At 40.5% G+C, this 17,804-nt stretch overlaps 1 protein-coding gene and 1 long non-coding RNA gene across 4 annotated transcripts in view; one reads left to right on the top strand and one right to left on the bottom strand.

Moving 5' to 3' along the window:
* CWF19L2 (CWF19 like cell cycle control factor 2) overlaps nucleotides 1–9,045 on the top strand; it is an 89,527-nt gene extending 80,482 nt beyond the window's left edge. For all 3 annotated transcript variants that reach the window (XM_075140062.1, XM_075140059.1, XM_075140060.1), the window contains 2 exons: nucleotides 1,301–1,402; nucleotides 2,326–9,045. In XM_075140062.1, coding sequence (XP_074996163.1) covers nucleotides 1,301–1,402; nucleotides 2,326–2,466 — 243 coding nt within the window. In that variant the 3' untranslated portion in view covers nucleotides 2,467–9,045. The remainder of the gene's footprint in view (nucleotides 1–1,300; nucleotides 1,403–2,325) is intronic.
* LOC142077836 (uncharacterized) overlaps nucleotides 1–17,804 on the bottom strand; it is a 63,524-nt gene that overhangs the window by 7,090 nt on the left and 38,630 nt on the right. The window lies entirely within an intron of this gene.

A 17,804-nucleotide genomic window follows, 5' to 3' on the forward strand; every position in this document is an offset into this window, starting at 1 on the left:
TTGTGTGCAGAAACTGGGACTATGGTGTCCAGAGGCAGAGCCTAAGCATCCAGCCCTTGCACAGCATCAAGGCCTTCTGTGCTTCTCCCTCTGCTCCCCGCAGCGAGGGAGCTGGGGGTAGGCAATGGGCTGGGAGTGGACACAGCTGGGAGAGCTGACCTGGCAGCAAGCACTGTTCAGCAATAGCCAAAACGCTGGCACATTATCAACACTGGTTTAGTCACCAGTCCAAAACTCAGCACCATATGGGCTGCTGTGACAAAAATAAACTCCGTCCCAGCCAGATCTGTCACATTGCTGGACACAAATAAGATAAAGCTGAGATTTTCCTTAAGGTGTCACCCACTGACCCATTTTTTCCTTATTTACTGATGTTTTTTAGTTCATTTAAAATGTTTTATGATTCTTGCTGTGCTACATTGCCCCTCTGTATTAAATCTTCATTATTTTTAGAGTGAATTTTCAAGCAATATGTGGAACATGCCTTGTGAAAATTGCACAGTTATTTGGACTGTAGCAGAGGAAATGCTTATGAATTTGAGGCTTTGTAAATCTTATCTGTACGGGAACATCCTCAACAATTAAAAGAGCGGAAAATAACTTGTTGCAGTGAAACAACAGAAATTACTTGCAATACTGTAGCAAGAAATGAATCCACTTCTCACTGTCAGACTGAAGGGTCTTTCCTTGTGGCAGGATAGCCAGTGTCTCCTCTGTAGGCTGGCTGAATTATTAAATTATCTGATTCGGCAAGTTAATGATAAAGTCCAGTCATGTAGTGGGGTTTTCTGGTAGTGTGTTCTCCATAGAGGTGTTTCCCCTCCCCCCTGGGTGTCAATGTTTCCTCTGGGTAAATGTTTCCTGTTGTCACACAAAACATTATCTTTAATAAATGCAACTTGCTGGTGGTTGTCTTAAAATTTCTACTCAACCCATGTAATTCAGAGGCATGGAGTCAGGAGGGCATCTGCTCAGTGTGCATGCTGCTGCCTGGTCCTTCCCCATCTCTTACCTGGTGCTGCAGCGGTGTCCTCTGGAGGTTCTGCCACCCAGCAATCATCATCTCGGTTTTCAGTGTCTTTTTATCTAGTTGTTGTGTATTCTTCTTTCCCCTTGCTTGTTTGTTTTACTGTTTCTCTGTCGCCATTTTATACTACACATACTTGGTTTGAGAAGTGGTTTAAAATAAAATGTGATACTATCAACTGTAAAACCACTTTCAAATTCATTAAGTTGCAGGGAGGTTAACTAAATGCCTACAGTCTGTTAAACATCTAAAAATGTGGTTCTGTATGTATAGGTTCCTAAAGGATTACCATATTTTTCGGTGGACTTTGGCCTTCAAGGAGGATTTGCTCATGTCATTGAAGATCAACACAAGTTCCCTCATTACTTTGGAAAGGTATTGTCTTGTAAAAGATTAATTTACCAATTCTACTCTATTTTGTAAAATTTAAGTAATTAAAACAGATGCTGCCAGAACAGTTACTTTGATGTACCTTATCCCAATTTATTAACTGACTTTTCTTGGTGAGTCATTATAACTTAGCTTGTTGATTAAAGGAGTAATTGATTTCCTCACTGGCTGATACTCAGGATGTGATTGTAGATCCATGCTTCTTTTGAATTAATAGGAACCCTAGATGTATGACATACAGTCTAATAGATGGAAAATACTTGCACCTATTTAAGAAGAAGAAGAAAAAAAAAGGTTTTTCATGACCATAGTATTCTCATATAGGCGCACTGGCCTCTGCTTGTGTAAGTTAGGGTGCATACACATACAAACTCACAGACAACTCCTAGTGTAATACATGTGTGGTTAAATTACTCCATGTAGTATGGAGAGTATAGTATATACAAGAAGAGCTGCAATAAAATCTTCCTTTCTTTATTATGTCACAGCAATCATTTATTGAAAGAGTCAATATTGCAAAACCATTAAGAGTGATTAGGGAGAAATATAACTTACTTCAAGAAGAGTTAAGAGCAAAGTGGGCATTTTTCTTTTTTCTGAACTTTCCTCTTTTTAGTCACAAATGTACTAATATATTAACAGTCTTGCAATGTTAGGATATTTATGCAACGCATTGCTATGCTGTACTTAAAAGAATTTTGCTGAGGCAGCCATCTAACAACTACAGTTCTAATTTTTGAATTGGTATATTTTTCAGAATTTCCAGTTTTAATAAGTAGCACTTGAAGAAAAGTGACAAATAATCTCATAATTTGAAAATATATATTTCTAAATTCTATGGTAAAATAGTGTTAAGTAATATGGTAATTTTGCATTTATCATTATCTATCTTTGTTCTATTTGCAAAGGAAATCATTGGTGGCATGCTGGACTTGGAACCACGGTTGTGGAGAAAAGGAATCAGACAGAATTTTGAGGATCAGAGGAAGAAGGTGTTGCAGTTTGCACAGTGGTGGAAACCATATGACTTTACCAAAAAGAAAGAATGAGTACATCCCTGCAGTCAAGGACTATATAAGCCATAAATTATATTAAAGGATATTTCATATATTAAGAATAACACCAGTGTGTTATGTATTGCTAAAGTATTTTGAAACCAAGGATATTGTTTAATTGCTGATTACCTGTTTCTGGTTTAGACACTGTGTAGATCACGTGAACCTGCAAGCCTGACAAACCACAAATGTACAGTGTTTTTAGTTTTTCATTTTTTAGCTGAGCCAAAAGAAGAATATCCATGTGGCTATTGGAGTTCTTGAAAATGTAGCTTCTTCTTTTGGAGTTTTTATAATCTTTGAGGCAACTGATTTTTTTTTTATATTGTATTTAGCATAGAGCCAGTGCTTAATTATCACGGTGACTTTTGAAGAAAATAGTGTAAATTTTAAGAACATTTTGATTAATACAAATACATTGCTGCAGAAGGAAGCTGAAATTATTTTCTGATTTTGAATCCTTGTGTTCTTTAAGTTGAGGTCATTGCAGTAATACAGATGTTCAAGTATGATGTGATTGATAGACCTGGTGCTGCCCCCTTGCACAAGAATTAATGCCATTTTCTGTACTTTCTTTCAATATGAAGTAGTTGCACAAAGGATGGTGACACAGTCCATAGCTGGTGGCAAATGACAGCTTTAATGGTAATAGTTACTTATGATGACAATAAAAAAGCAAAAAAGAAGGAGAGAGGAGCGATGAAAAACCTTAAAGAAAAACACTCTCCAATGACCAGAAAAGAAGAAAATAATCTCAGGGATCTCCCCAGGTGACTTTTCTCCCCTGGGCATCTTCTTTTGTGCAGCAGGCGGTCCACCATAGTACTTTTCTGATAATAACAATATAGTTTTCGTCGGGAGACTCCCTGCTGGTTGTTCCTGCTTGTGATGCTGTTAGCGCTGATTGGAGCACGCTCTGATCAGAGGCAAGAGTTGCACGTTAATTGGTTGTTAAGCTTTGTGCACGGATGTCACTGAGAAATGCCTGTCCGCTATTTAAAGGACTACTGTCTACGGTGTTATTCACTAGGTTTCGTTTTTTTGCTTGCGTAAAAGTTACAAAATGGGGGTGGGAAAGGGTGAGGGTGGGAAAAGGGAGATTCTCGCATCAATGTCAATCACTTTCCATGGGAAACGTGACATAGCAGGCTTGGGTTTTGGAGGTGGAGAGCTGGGAGAACAGGTCAAGGACAGAAGGACAAGGATGAAAACATTGCCAGAGCGTCCTCTCAGTGGGTACGGGAAAGGGCGCAAACTTGCAAACAAAAGACTGCAGTGCTACAGGGAGAGGCTCTGAGTGGCAAGGGAAGGCCCTTAGCATAGCAGCGGTTAAGGCACTGTGCAAGTGTCCCAACATCCTTCCCGCTCTTTTCCTGCTGAACCATTGCCCTGTACAGCTCTGTTACCTATTGTGAACTGCTCAGATTAAGTAATGGATACTAAATATTACAAGGTTGAATCAGTGTTCATTTCTAGTACCTTGGTGGTTTTTCGCAACTTTCCTGAAGAGCTAGTACTCTTTGGGTTTTTTTGCCATTTTGGCAAATAAGTCTGGTAGAGGTAGAAATCTACTCTGTTGTGAATTATTTTCTGTAGGATCTTTGTAAATTTGTGTCACTGCAAGAGAAATAACTTAAAAATAAGCTGTCATGATAATTTTAGTGATTCAGGTTAGTCTGATTTGTACTATTTTTCACCAGCAAGCCATGGATAAAAGGACCAGTTCTACTGTTCTGCAGTAAGTTTTGATCTTCCTTAGGCTACTTGGGAGATTACAGAGCAAATAGGACATGAAATAGTAGCTGCTAGTAGTTGCTTAGAATGTGGTAACGCTGAAGCAAGTTTAGGTAAAGTGCAGTCTTTGGTGGTGTAAAGCATGACTAAAAATTGTTTTCTCTGAAAGCGTGTGTTGCCTCCGGTCTCATCTGCCCCCCTGGAGGATAGCTGGGAAGTGGCAGAGGTGACTTGTCTTTTAAGGCCACAGAAAAGTCTTTATCCAGTGCCGTGCTGGAGATGCAATTTTTGTAAATGATACAACTTCTGCTCAAAATTTGTGTTCCTCAAGGGAAGCGCTGTGTTTCATAAAGGATATCTAACTTGTATGTAGAAAAGTCTTCCTCTCTGACTCATGGTCTGTGACATTTTATTATTCTGGTTTCAGCAAAACTACTGACAGTCCAAAACTTTGGACCAGAAAGGACTCCGAAATACGGAGTAAGGGTAACAGTCTCAAGTTAGTGATACAGGAAAATGTGTCTTACCCTATTATAAGTTTTCAGAATGGGAGACTGTGCTTATACTGAGAATAGTATCTTGTAATTGGTCAGAGACCAGACATGCATATCTTCAAGTTAAGCTGTTCCTCTTGATAAGTATCTCTAAATATTAATGAGGCCATGAGAGTGAACACAGCTTGTTAGAGCACTTAGGTGGAAGGCATGGTATGCTTAGACTTCAGTCTTATAAATATTACTCTTGTAAATATTAAAATATTTTAAATAGACCTCCTTCATCTGGAAGAATACCCAATACCTAAATTCTTTTGGCACTAAGAAGTGGAAAATGTAAATTCAGGGGTCTTTAGGGAGAACAGGGATCGGCAGCTGGATTTCGTACATTGCTATAAACATGCTCCTACATGCTCTTTGGTGTAACGGGGGAGCAAAAGGGACTTACCTCTTCAAATGAATCTATTTGTGTGATTTAACAGGTGTTAGAATATAGCCATGTCCTGCCCTGTCAGACAGGAAGATTCTTGCGTGTAATATGTGCTGCTACTTTTCTGCTCAGTGGCTGGCATAAAATGCAATGTTTCCCTGCTATCAGGTCAGCTTCTTCCAACTCGGAATACTCCCTTCCTTTGTATTTCCTTGCTAAGCTGAAGGAATTGCGTCATCTCACCTGCATTCCAGGTCTTCCAGCGGTTTCAAGGAAGGCGTGCTGCACCAGCACAGCACCATTGCTGCTGCTCAATCAAGCCCTGGGTGAGGTCTGAGCAGGAACTCAGACTCCAGAGCTTTTTATTCAATTATGTTTACCACTAAATTCTCTAGAGAGAACGAAGATGGATGCTATAGTCAAGCAGATCATCTGCCACAGGCCTTGATACCTTGAAGATTCTTAGCCTGGGTCTGTCTTGGGGAAAATGAGCTAAATAGGCTCCTGTGAGATGTTCATTTTCTTCTTTGCTTTTTCTCAGGCTGTACTATTCAACCTGGTATTCCTCAGGCCCATGCAGTTACTGTAGAAAGCTGCCTGATGCATGAGGCAGTTGTCTTCATATTAAGGACCCACGTTTTGAGGTTGTAATTCTTGCTTAAATTGAAGGAAAACGCAATGAATTTGTACCATACCATTAGCTACAAAATGAAGTGCAAAAGCTGCCGTGGTATCATTATCATTATCCTTATCCATAACCAGTGGTTGGTTGTTGTCAAGGTGATTGCCTGAAGTCATCCGTTGAAGTAAACTGAGGTAATGTAAAATGAGGTTGATGTAAGCTGAGGTAAACTCAGCCAAAATGGAAAGCAAGGCTTTCTGCTAGTTACTGGTGTTCTTCCAGATGAGCAGTTCTCATATATGTCCATATTCCACTTGCTTTTCCCTTCTCCTTTTGTATTTTCCTTTGGAGTAAGACAGTGAAATGCTGCATTTAGTGCAGTTTTGGTGTAACAGTAGTGGATTGTTGCTTTGTACTTGTTAAAATACCTGAAAGAGAACAATGTGGTTTTTCGTTGCTTTGCCAGAAAAATCAATATAGCAGCATTCAATCTTAGGTCTGTTTGGGCTGATTTTTTTTCCGAGTTTGTTCATGAATCCAAAGAATGAGTTATTCCCAGAGTCCTAGTCGAATGTGATTTAGTGGGATTTTGCATGTTGAGTTCAACCACCTTGTTTTACATATCATACAAGTTTTGACTGGAAAATAACATGTTAAAATAAATAGTAACTCATGGCAAGAGATCACAAATCTCTTGCAATCTATGAAAGAAGCAGCATTTTGATGGGTCCCTTAAGGATTCTGTCTTTGGTCAAAATTTCTTCAGCATTTCCTGTCTTCTGCATCTGTATTTTCATCATTAAAGCATGTTTTCTCTTTCTAATTCCAGCTGGACTGCTGAATGAAAATATGTGGAGACACAGGCTGCTATACTCTTACTTTAAGCGTAGCTGTTTTGGAAACAAGATCCTTAATATCCTAGCTGAAAGTGCCATTTTTAGCCCTTACAAATCAAGGCAGCCTAATCCAGCATGAAGGAACAGACTTTAGAAATCCAAGCTTGCTAACACCATAATCCTCATGTGCATATTGATGTAGCTGTGTGGTAACATTACTTTTCTAGATGTTGTATTTGTTTATGTCGTTAAAGGTGAGAAGGAAGGGTAACATGCAAGAAAGTCATGCTGCTACAGCCTTTACAGGGAAGCTAGTGTAAATTTTACCTCCAAGTTAAGAACCACTGGAAGTTGATTCTAAAAGAACATTTAAGCTTTCCTCAGGTCCCAGATTTTAAAGCTAATAATACAATCCCAGGATTGTCCCAGGGAAATCTTTGGAAAAGAGTTATCTATCATTGTAGAAGTTCATCAGTTTGTAGTTTTAAACATTTGTATCCTGCTTAGTGATCAGACTTGCACAACTACTGCCCAGCTGTCTCTGTTTATTCTGAGGCTTATGATAAAGCGTCTGTGAAGTACTAGAACTATGTTTTAAAAGGACCGCATAATTCCAGGGCATCTTTAACTACAAGCATCTTTACCCTCCCTGGTGTCCTGCCTCCTAGGTGTGACCTAAGCACTGTACGCAGAGAGCCCACAGCCACACCAGGCAACACGAAATGAGTGTGTTGGTTGATTAAAGAAAGCACAGTCTGAGCTCTTCATGTGTGGGTAGATGTAAAAAGTTCATTCCACAATGCCCAGGCTGTGTGTGCCTTTGTACATATGGTCCGAGGGCAGCTGGTGGCCTGAAATGGCTCTGATGAATTTGCTTTAAGTTCTTTCTTAGACTTGAAAATGCATCAGTTCATTCTCTTTCAATTTTTGGCTTTTGTAAAGCAAGTATCTTAGAGCATACATGCAGTAAAACCAGAATTTAGCAAAAAACCCAAGTGTAATTAACCTTTTAGAGTAAAGTTGAAGGCATTCTTCACGGACCAGTGTCTTTGAGGGCAATATTTTTATTCAACATTTTGTGCTTTGTGGTTTCTGGTTATTGATGCACAACCACTGGTCACCCGTCGATCTGGAATGATAGATAGGTACAGTTTGTCTGGTCTTGAGACAGGACAAGATGACTTCAGAGTCTCTCCCAGCTCTTTCCTCTGTGATTTTAAGATCTTATTTAATTCTGATATTTTATGTGAAAATGGCTTGGAGTGGCACTTGTAAGGCAAGATACGAATAGCTAACAGAGCTGACGTGTTTAATGTGGCATAAATACACAGTTATCACTGTACAGCTTCCCCATTGCTGTTGTCACAGGTTTACAAGGCTTCATTTGGGGATGCTAACTGATCTCTCATGTCTCTGGATGCTTTTTATAGCCAGCCCCAGGCGTGTGCTTTATAGTTGTTGGAAAGCATTACAGCTCTTCCAGCTTTTCCAACGTTCTCCCTTTTAGTGCTGAACAACTCTTTGAATGTGTGACCCCAGTTCAGTAGGTCCAAGAACTTGCCTGTGACGTGGAAGAAGACAGCTGACAGTAATAGTGGCTTTGTGGATGATGGCATCTCCAACTGGAATGAGTACGTAGACTCTTAGTTTAGAGTTAACATGGGCAAATTCAATCAGAAATGGTGACCTTGTGCTCTTTCAGTCCCTTTCTCTTCTCTCCTGGCTGCTGTTGCAGGAATTAGGTTTTCATTGTCTTATCCAAGCTGCTCTTTCATTAGGTAGATCGTCTTAGCAATACTTGCTAAGACAGAAAGTATTTGCAAGGGCTGGCCGGTTCAGCCAGTAAGATTGACCAGTCTGTACTAAAATACTGGATCTTTGCCTGAATCACCCTCTCCCATGGTTGATAGTGAGGGTTTGCTACTGTTACGAAGTAAAAAAGGTACAAAAACTGGCATGCCTACGGTTCGTTAGAGTAGTACCGGCACTCCAGTTCTCCATGTGACTGTGTGTATTAGGATATGTATTGGTTAAACTTAGAGAACAACTGCTGAGACTTAATACGATTTCACTAGAGTTACACTGGGCTTTACACATTAACAATGTCGGAATACGTTCCTTATCATGAGGAGGAGGAGGTAGTTTCAAGTACCTCAAAGGAATTACAACTTTACTTGTTCATGTACTTAATCTGCTAACACTGGATTTATGAAATGTATTAAGTAAACCTTAAGCCTTTCATAAGTGGTTTGTGGCATCCATAGAATCAGAGGAGGAGGACGACAGGAGATAATTTTATCTAGCTGATCCCAAAACAAGATCAGCTACATTTGTGGCATTCCTAGAACTGTTTTCTCTATGAAGATCTCTGAAGAGGGAAAATCCACAGCCTTCCTGGACAACCTATTCCAGTATTCACTCTTTTAATCATTAAACGTTTGTCTTGCTGCTCTTTAATCTGAATTGTCCGTGATTCAAGTCCAGTATTTGTTGTCTTGTCGGTTATGAACATGTGAAACATTATTTCATTCTTCGGAGCTTCCTTTTACATGTTTGAAGACTGCAATTAAGTTGTCTTTCCAAATTCTAGTCTTCAGGTTAAACTGTGCATATTCTTTCAATGTTTTCTTGCAGGTTGTTTTTCCTGTTCTTCTTATCATTCTTTGGTGCTCTGGAGTCCCTCTGGTTCATAAAGATGTGATGTGACGGAAGTCTTGAGAGTGGATATGATATCTCAGTGAGGTGTTACCAGTGTGTCCGATGTGGAAGGCTTATTGCCTTTTTTGGTGGAATATCCTCCTATTCTTTCCCTGCCCCCCGCACCCCCCAATGCCGTGTGTGCCTTTTTCACAAGAGTATGGCATAGTGAAGCCCATGACTCCCTGCAGCCTTCAGATCCTCTCCTGCTCCCAAGTCAACAGTTTGCTATGATAGCTGGATAATTTTTGCCCAGGTTCTTGCTCTTATCTTTGACTTTGTTTCCTTTTCATAGACCGTTTTTTCCATTTTGCTGAGATAATTTTGAATTCTACTTCTGCTTTTAAATGATTTTTTTTTTTACAGCCCCTTGAGTCATCAACAAAATTAAGCAGCAATGCTGTATTGCGGCAACTGGAAATTGATGCCACATCCATGTGCTCCCTGCAGTATTTGTGCACACTGGCTAAACTGTTTCCCTGCTATCACTTTTATCTTTGCTGATGGACTTGCTGGACTTCTGGTACCATTATTCTTGCTATGGATGTGGGTGCTGTGGGCATCACAAGTAGAAAAAGCAATAGGAAGGGTGGCTTTAGAGGGGTCAGAAACCGATATAATCTGGGATATGAACTCCAGGACTATATTCTGTGTTTCCATGGGGAAAAAATGGGCTGAAAATCAGACATTCCTATAATACCATTCCCATTCAGGTCATCTGTCTGGCTGTGTCCCCTCCCAACCTGTTGCGCACCCCCAGTCTACTCACTGTGGCGGCAGAGGGAGAAACAGAGGCGGCCTTGACGCTGTGCAAACACTGCTCAGCAATAACTGAAACGTTAGTATGTTATCAGCATTGTTTTGGTCTCAAATCTAAAACGCAGCACCATAGGAGCTGCTATGAAGAAAATTAACTCCATCCCAGCCAAAGCTGATACAGATACATATATTTTTTGCAGGGCTCTAAGGGAAGAATGAACGTCAGGTTCTACTCAGACTTGTACATAATTTGACTATCTGGTAATTGTATAGGATCAGAAGGTAAAGTGGCAAATCTCTAATTCCTGAGCTGTTTTTCTCCCTTTAAAGACTGTCACTACATTTCAGCAGCTTTAGGATGCGCTAGATTCTCTACCTCAGACTTAAGCGAGTGCCCCTTTGCTGCAAAGCAACGCTGCTTCTGTTTCCATCTGTTGCTCTTCGTGAATATTCTTGAAATGGGAAGAAATCTTTTTTTACACACTGCAGGTAGGATTCAGCACAATGTTAAAACACTTTTATGTGTCCACCTATGAGCTTGTGTCTAAGTTCACAAAATAGTCAGTGTTGGCCTAATCAAGAAAGTTAATGGAGCCTTAGAGAATGATTCCTCTTACGCTACTGTAGGTGACCCGATGGGTTGAATCACTCACTAGGCTCTAGTGACTCTGTTGGTTAGGGACCAATACCTGCTATTATTAATTTTGTTATCTAAAAGCAGTCTAAATTTGGCAAATGTCTGACTCTTTTAGCCAAGAGAAGTGCTTGTTGGAGGTGTAGCCATCAGTGTGTCTATCCCTGTATAGCATTTGTCTTTGTTCCACATGGATGCAAGGAATCTTTCAAATGTTGCAAGGTACCTCTATGTCAAACAGTGATTTTTTACAGCCAGAAATCGGAGGTTTCTTTTGCTTGGGTTTTCTTCTCTCTAATCAGAAGTGATCAGAGCACTGAACCTTAGTCTATCAGCAAAGAAAACTTGGTCAAAATCAATGTATTTCAGTGAAATGGCTGAGCTTTAATGAAACAACTTATTGAATTAAACTTCATGGCTGATGTTCCCAGCAGTTCTCTCTCGTTGCTTATTATGTGTTGAAAATTAGTGTGATATTCCCATATTTAGTATTTTTAGCCAACTGCGTTTAGAGTGAGTGGAAAGCAACTGCCCATATAAAGCAGGTCTGGAAAGCTTGAGCCTCGGTCCTACTTTACTGGTCTCAGGGCAAGTTACCTACTTTCTTTGCCCTTTGCTATTGACAGATAGCCACCCAGCAGAAGTTTTGAGAGACTTGGTTGAAATTATGTGCCATAATTATGTGCCACTGTACTTGCAGTGATTTCCAAACAGGTTAGTTGAATTTCAAAGTATATACTGCTGGCCGTTCCTGAGAACTCTGGGGAAAATGTTATCTATAATAACAACACAGATTCGGGATTTTAAAAATCCTACACAACTTGAAAAGCAGAAAGTGGACAGAGAATTTGGCTATTATCTCTTTTTACAAACAGCACATGCTTCTCGAGAGATTTCTGTGAACCAGCTCTCCACTTTTCCTGATGTGTAGTCTCTTGTGGGAAGCGTTTGGGTTATTTTCTCTTTAGAGCAAAAATATTTTGGCCAGGATCAGAACAGAAACAGATGATATGGAATTCACCTCACATCTGTGTGAGTAGTTCTTGTCTCTGTATATAGCTGTCTGGAAGACTGTGTGGATAAATAGCATTTTGTATTTCCTACTAAATACAAAACGTTTTCAAAACTTTGTTTAAAACTGAAAAAAAGAGTGAAGCCTTCCAAGGAAATCTCAATCCTCAGGATCTTCATCTTCACAGCTCTTTACAAACATTAACTTCATATGTCTGAAGGCTTTGACCAACATAGCTCCTTCTGACAGCTGCGAAACTGCTGTCCCTTTGGACCGAGTGCCTTTGCCCCCACGCCTCAGTGCATCCCCTGCCCCAACCCAGCACTTGGGCTTTGGGTTGCTGGGAGCACCCAGAAGGTCCTCTCAGATCCCAGCTCCTTGTGCACCCCGGAGAACCCATTCACTTCAGTTGATCACATCCTCCTTGAAGTGCTCCTTGTCCACGAACATTGTTTTAAATGACTTATGACTGCACAGTCTTTTACTTTTAGCTTCCGTGCAAAGCTTCCAAATCAAATCTTGGTGGGAATTGCTGTCTGTGATAATTTTGTTGTCTTCCTCTCCACTAATGAAAAACAAGTTCAGTCTTGCAGTTAAACAGTGCAGTTGTCTTCCTTAGTACATTTTTATACAAATCAAACAGGAATACAGGTAGATGAGAACAGCAATATGATTCTGGCGTATTAAATAATTAACTTTAAAAAGGTTAATGAGTCCCTGCCTAACAAAACAGCAGTGCTAGAAAGCCTGGATTGTCTGTTAATGATGGGAAGAGAGGACAAGCAAGCGGATTGTGAGGACTCCAAGTCACAATTTTCTTGCTCTCGATTCACAGAAGAGTTGGGCAGCAAGTGAGTTTGCTGTACAGTGAGGATGCTCACTTCTCCCACCCGTCTTCCAGCCTGTTTATCATATTTGGTTTCTGTGAACTGCTGTGATTTAAACGTTAATACTTATTTTTAAGGTATCAGAGATGTGCAAATATAAGATGATGATAAGGGTTTCTTCTAAACGAGAAGGAAGGGGCTTTGTGGTGTTTGGCCATGTGGTGGCAGAACGCTGGCTTTCTTTGTGTTAGAGACCAGGCGTCAGTGGCAACGTTGCCTTCCCACTGGTACTGCAACCTTAGTCTGCAAGGGCTGTACAGGGAGAAGCACAGAAGGCAGGAACAGAATGAAATTAGCGTGGGACACGGTTGCATTCAAGGAGACTAGAGTCTCTCTGAAAAAGAGAATTTTTTTTTTCTCTGAAAAAACTCAGAGGGTCTGGAAGCAAGATGCTGAAAGATGAGCAAAACACATCCACGTTGGAAATACACGGCCTGTTGTAACCCAGGCGGGTAACGCTGGCAATAGTTGCAGCTTCCTTCATTTGCTTAGTATGTGTTATACCAGCATATATGAACGTGTGTGATGTGTCTTCTCTAGCCAGTGGTGGCAGTGCCTGACCTGGAGTAGCGTACCCTGCCCTGGCGTCTGGAGGTTTTGCAAACAGGCTGAAGAGCATTTGTGGGGAGTGGCACGGGTGGGGTGACGCTGTTTTGGAGCAGTGGAATGCACCAAATCACCCTCAGAGTCCCTCGTTGCCCATTGCCTGTGGTTTCTAGGGAATTTGCGCACCTCCTTTGCTTGACAGTGCAGTTATTTTGTCACAGTAGCGTAGGATTAGGAAAGGGCTATTTTTGTCACCGGTTCCAGGGGACCGATGCGCAAGCATCGGTCTTGACTTTCCATATTACAAGCAACTTACACAGATCTGTAAGTCTAAACAAAAAGTGATTAGCAGAGATCCAGAAAAGCTATAAACCATTGCAATTTTACAGGAAACAAGCAAGAGAAAACAAGAGTGGCATCAATTTTTTTTTTTTCCCAGTAGCAGGAACTGATGCTGCTCGGGAGTAGAGTATGACTCATGGTACAAAGAGGCAAGAAGTCAGGCAACAGCTAGCCATGAATGTGGGGGCAAAAAAGCATCTGTAAGGGTTTCCAGTGTCACCTTATAGACACAGAACATCCCATCTCTTCCTGTAGCCTTGCTCTGGTGTTTCAAAGGAAAGTGAAGAAATAATCCAGGAATCAGTTTTACACCAAAGGAGGCTGAATTCAGTATGATCACTTTCGGGAAAAAAATTGTCAATGACCTTACACATCCAGCAATGAATTCCTTTTAACTGGAAAACTCTAGCTTAAGGTCCCCCGCATGAAAGACCATTCCATTAACAAGTATTTTGCTAATAACAATACAACATTTCTTAATAAATGCTTTTTTTAAAAGAAATCTTAGTTTCTCCGCTGCTCATATAGTTTCGTTTGCTTTTATAATCAGGTGATTCCTCAGTTCTGTCACTACCAGTCCTGTGGTGTTTTGCACGTATGGCTGCATTATTTAGGGTAATAAAATTACGATGTTTCATTTTCTGAAGTTAGCCTATACATACTACTTGAGTAACACAGTCATCTTTGTACAACTACTGGTCAATGTGTTTTAGACTCTCAGAAGATTTCTGGCTATGCAGTTTTCATTGTGTGGGGTTTTTTTTTCCATCAACTGTAAGATGTTGCCTGCAGTACGTCTGCTAATTTGAGGGTGCCAGCAAGAACGCTTCTCCCGCGTGCTATCATGCTTAGCATCTCTGTATGTGAATTCCTCTTAGTTAAGTAGAGTGGCACTGCCTGATCCTGGGGGGTCCTCAGAGACCTGTGCTGTTGCCTTTCCTAACAGGCGGGGGTCTTGGGGACAGGGTCTGTTTGCTGGAGGTGAGGTGTGTGGTTATTGACCGCTCCCTGTTCTAAAGGAAGAACATTATGCAAGAGGACAAGTCTGGGGGAATAATCTAAGTGTGATCACCCTCGCCTTCTCAGGAGCGTGTTCCACATCTGGATCAGCTTGTTAAGGATATTTACTAACGAAGCCCTAGTGTGGTGACACAGCAGCCAATTATTTTTTGCACTGAGTTCCCACTTGTTTAATGACAGACAGCAGGACCTTTTAAAACTGCAGGCCTGACAACTTCGTGTTAAATCTATTATTTCAGTTTAGTCTTTAACAGCATGTCTGAATCCCCAAATATAATCACATTACAGACCAATTATTTTGCTTGCTGAGTCACTTTGTCAGTTTGACAGCATGCCTGGCAGAAAATTTTGATTCCTTTCAATTCTTTGATTAAAGAAATTAATTAATTCAGAGTTTTATTTTGTTTGGAGATATCAAGGTCTGACTCTCCCACTGATTCATAATCCCCACTGATAGTCACTGGTGGGATTCATTCTCTCTCCAGCCCTTTGAAGCTGGAGAGATCTCTTCTGTGGTAAAGGTAATGAGCCGTCACGCTTCTGGGCAAAATCCTTCTTACTGCCATGCTGGGGCACAGTCTCCCTGTATTTGAAGGCCTACTCCCAGCTTGTTGCTTATTGCCCAGAAGTTGACTGTATTTCTCTCTAGCAGCCACGAATGGCCAATGCAACAAATAATCATAATCATAAGAGGGGGTTGATCCTTACGAAGGACAGCTGCCTGATGGATTATTATTTGAAACGGGGAATCCAAAGATGTATAGACAGAGTTTGGAGATGGGAAAGAATCTTTTAGATTTGAACAAGCTCGTCTTGACGTTAGGAAATATTCATAGTGTTTGAACTTCTGAATACTTGGTTGCTTAGACAAGTTGGGGATTTGCAGCCTCTAATGAAGAATGAGAACTGTTAACAGAAAAATACTGTCATAGGTGTCTTTTGATATATTTTTGTACTCATTGTAATGGGAAAGGAATACTATTAGCACTGGCATTTTGAAACTGTTTCTCAAATACAACAAATACGTTATGATTTAGAATTTATGAATATTGTATTGCTATCAGCATGCTGCAGACCAAATTGGCTGTTGTGCTGGCTATTGCCCAGTCACATAACTAGGCCACCCATGTGTCCTGGTTTTGGCTGAGATAGAGTTAATTTTCTTCCTAGTAGCTGGTATAGTGCTGTGTTTTGGATTTAAGATGAGAAGAATGTTGATAACGCACTGATGTTTTTAGTTGTTGCTGAGCAGTTCTTACACTAAGTCAAGGACTTTTCAGCTTCTCATACTGCCCTGCTAGCAAGGAGGCTGGAGGTGCACAAGAAGCTGGGAGGGGACACAGCCAGGACAGCTGACCCAAACTGGCCAAGGGATATTCCATACCGTATGACATGATGCTGAACAAAAAACCTGGGAAGAGTTGGCCGGGGGCGCGCAGCCACTGCTCGGGAATCAGTCAGCGGGTGGTGAGTAATTGCGTTGTGCATCACTTGTTTTGTATATTCGTTTATCATTATTATTATTCTCCCTTCCTTTTCTGTCCTGTTAAATTGTCTTTATCTCAACCCATGAGTTTTACCTTTTTTCTGATTCTCTCCCCCATCCCACTGAGGGGGAGTGAGCGAACAGCTGTGTGGTGTTTAGCTGCCTGCCGGGTTAAACCATGACACCATGTCATAAAGAGTTCAAGCTATAGCCAAAAAACTCAGAGCAGAGGAAAAGTCATACTTTTCACTCCTATTTTGCTAATGAGGAACGACCCACAGAAAGATTAGAGCTTGTGGGAGTTGCCACTTAACACTGCAGTCCCTCCTGCTCAGATGTGGTCAGGACAGGGCAACGTTTAATGGGAAAGGAAATTTATGGAATTTATGGAAAGGAAAATTATTACAGATCTATGTAAGGACATAACAGGAATGTGTAGGGTTAAAATCAGAAGGGCTAAGGTGCGAAGTGGATCTAGTGACTTGTAGGGTCATAAAAGACCAGGAGAGAAGCTTCTACACCTACACTAAGAGTAAGGCAATGAAAGCGTAGCGTCATTGCTGAGTTAGGAAGAACAGCAAATAACTAATGGTGCAAAAGATAGATTAAGTCATTTTGGCTTCTAACTTTGTAAAAAAAGATTAATTTTGACCAGATCCTAAACACAATTATGGAGATAATAGTAAAGTCAGGAATAAGGAAAGAAGAGGTAGAACAAAATGTTTGATAACTTCCATGCATGCCAATCTCTGAAAAATCAGCAAGAAACTATCTGGATGGTTTGTGGGAGATGCAAAAATAGTATTACCACAGTCTAATAAATATTTACAGAGACTTTTAAGTATAGTATAATGTTACAGTATGTGTAAAATTGCCTAGACGTATGGCCCGTAGCTTTGTTCCTTTTGTCAAAGACCTTTTTTAAAAAAAAGAAATTAATCAAACTTTCAAAAAGAATCAATTTTATTAAGTTCTGTCCATGGGAATCTTCACACTTCCTTAAAAAGTTACCTTTCCCTCTAAGCAAAGCTTGCAATATTTCTACTTTGAGTTTTCTGTCATTATGCAGTCCAAGTAAAATTAATCTGTGAAAAAGTTTTTTCAGATAGAGCTTTACTGCCCAAGAAAAGAGTATAATTTTCACTATCCTCTTGGTGATTTGTGCAGCAGAAAGGTTTTTTAAAGTGCATAAAACCTCTTCTTCGTGCTGGGTAATTTTGCACCCTCTTGTGGCCATGAGGTTCCTTTTTTAGTCCCAAATTCCCTGAAGCAGATAAACCACATTGCCACATGAAGCAAAATGATCAGATCCTGAAAGTAATCTATATGCCCTTACCCTATAACCATGTAACCCACATCTGTTTCCAAAAGGATATATTCAAATAACTCTGCATTTTATGAAACTTTTCTCTTTCCTTGCACAGTGCTCTACCACTGCTGACAAAAAATATAAAAAAATCTCAGCTGTGACAGTTAGTTTATGCTTAATAGCTACTGTGGGCAGACAGGAGTCCTACAGTACTTTCTTGTCACCTTTGACAAGCTTTGTCGTATCACAGAAAAATGGCCCTTGGGAATTAAAAAAAAAATGAGCTGCGGTTCTGTGTCTGCATCTTCAAACATCTTTCTTCCTTCTGTTGGGACAAGCCCTCTGAGAGGAGAAATTGCTTCAGTACTGAAACAATTTCTGTTTTCTTTCCAAGGCAGGCATCGATGAGAGGTGGTGAAGGTCTGAATACCTCAGTCTATGTTTGTCCCCAACTAAATCACAGAACTGCTTGAAAGCACTGCATGCACTATCCATATGTGGAAAGAAACTTCTTTCAAATGTCT

Source organism: Calonectris borealis, chromosome 1 (genome assembly GCF_964195595.1).
Source record: "Calonectris borealis chromosome 1, bCalBor7.hap1.2, whole genome shotgun sequence".
Lineage (NCBI taxonomy): Eukaryota > Metazoa > Chordata > Aves > Procellariiformes > Procellariidae > Calonectris > Calonectris borealis.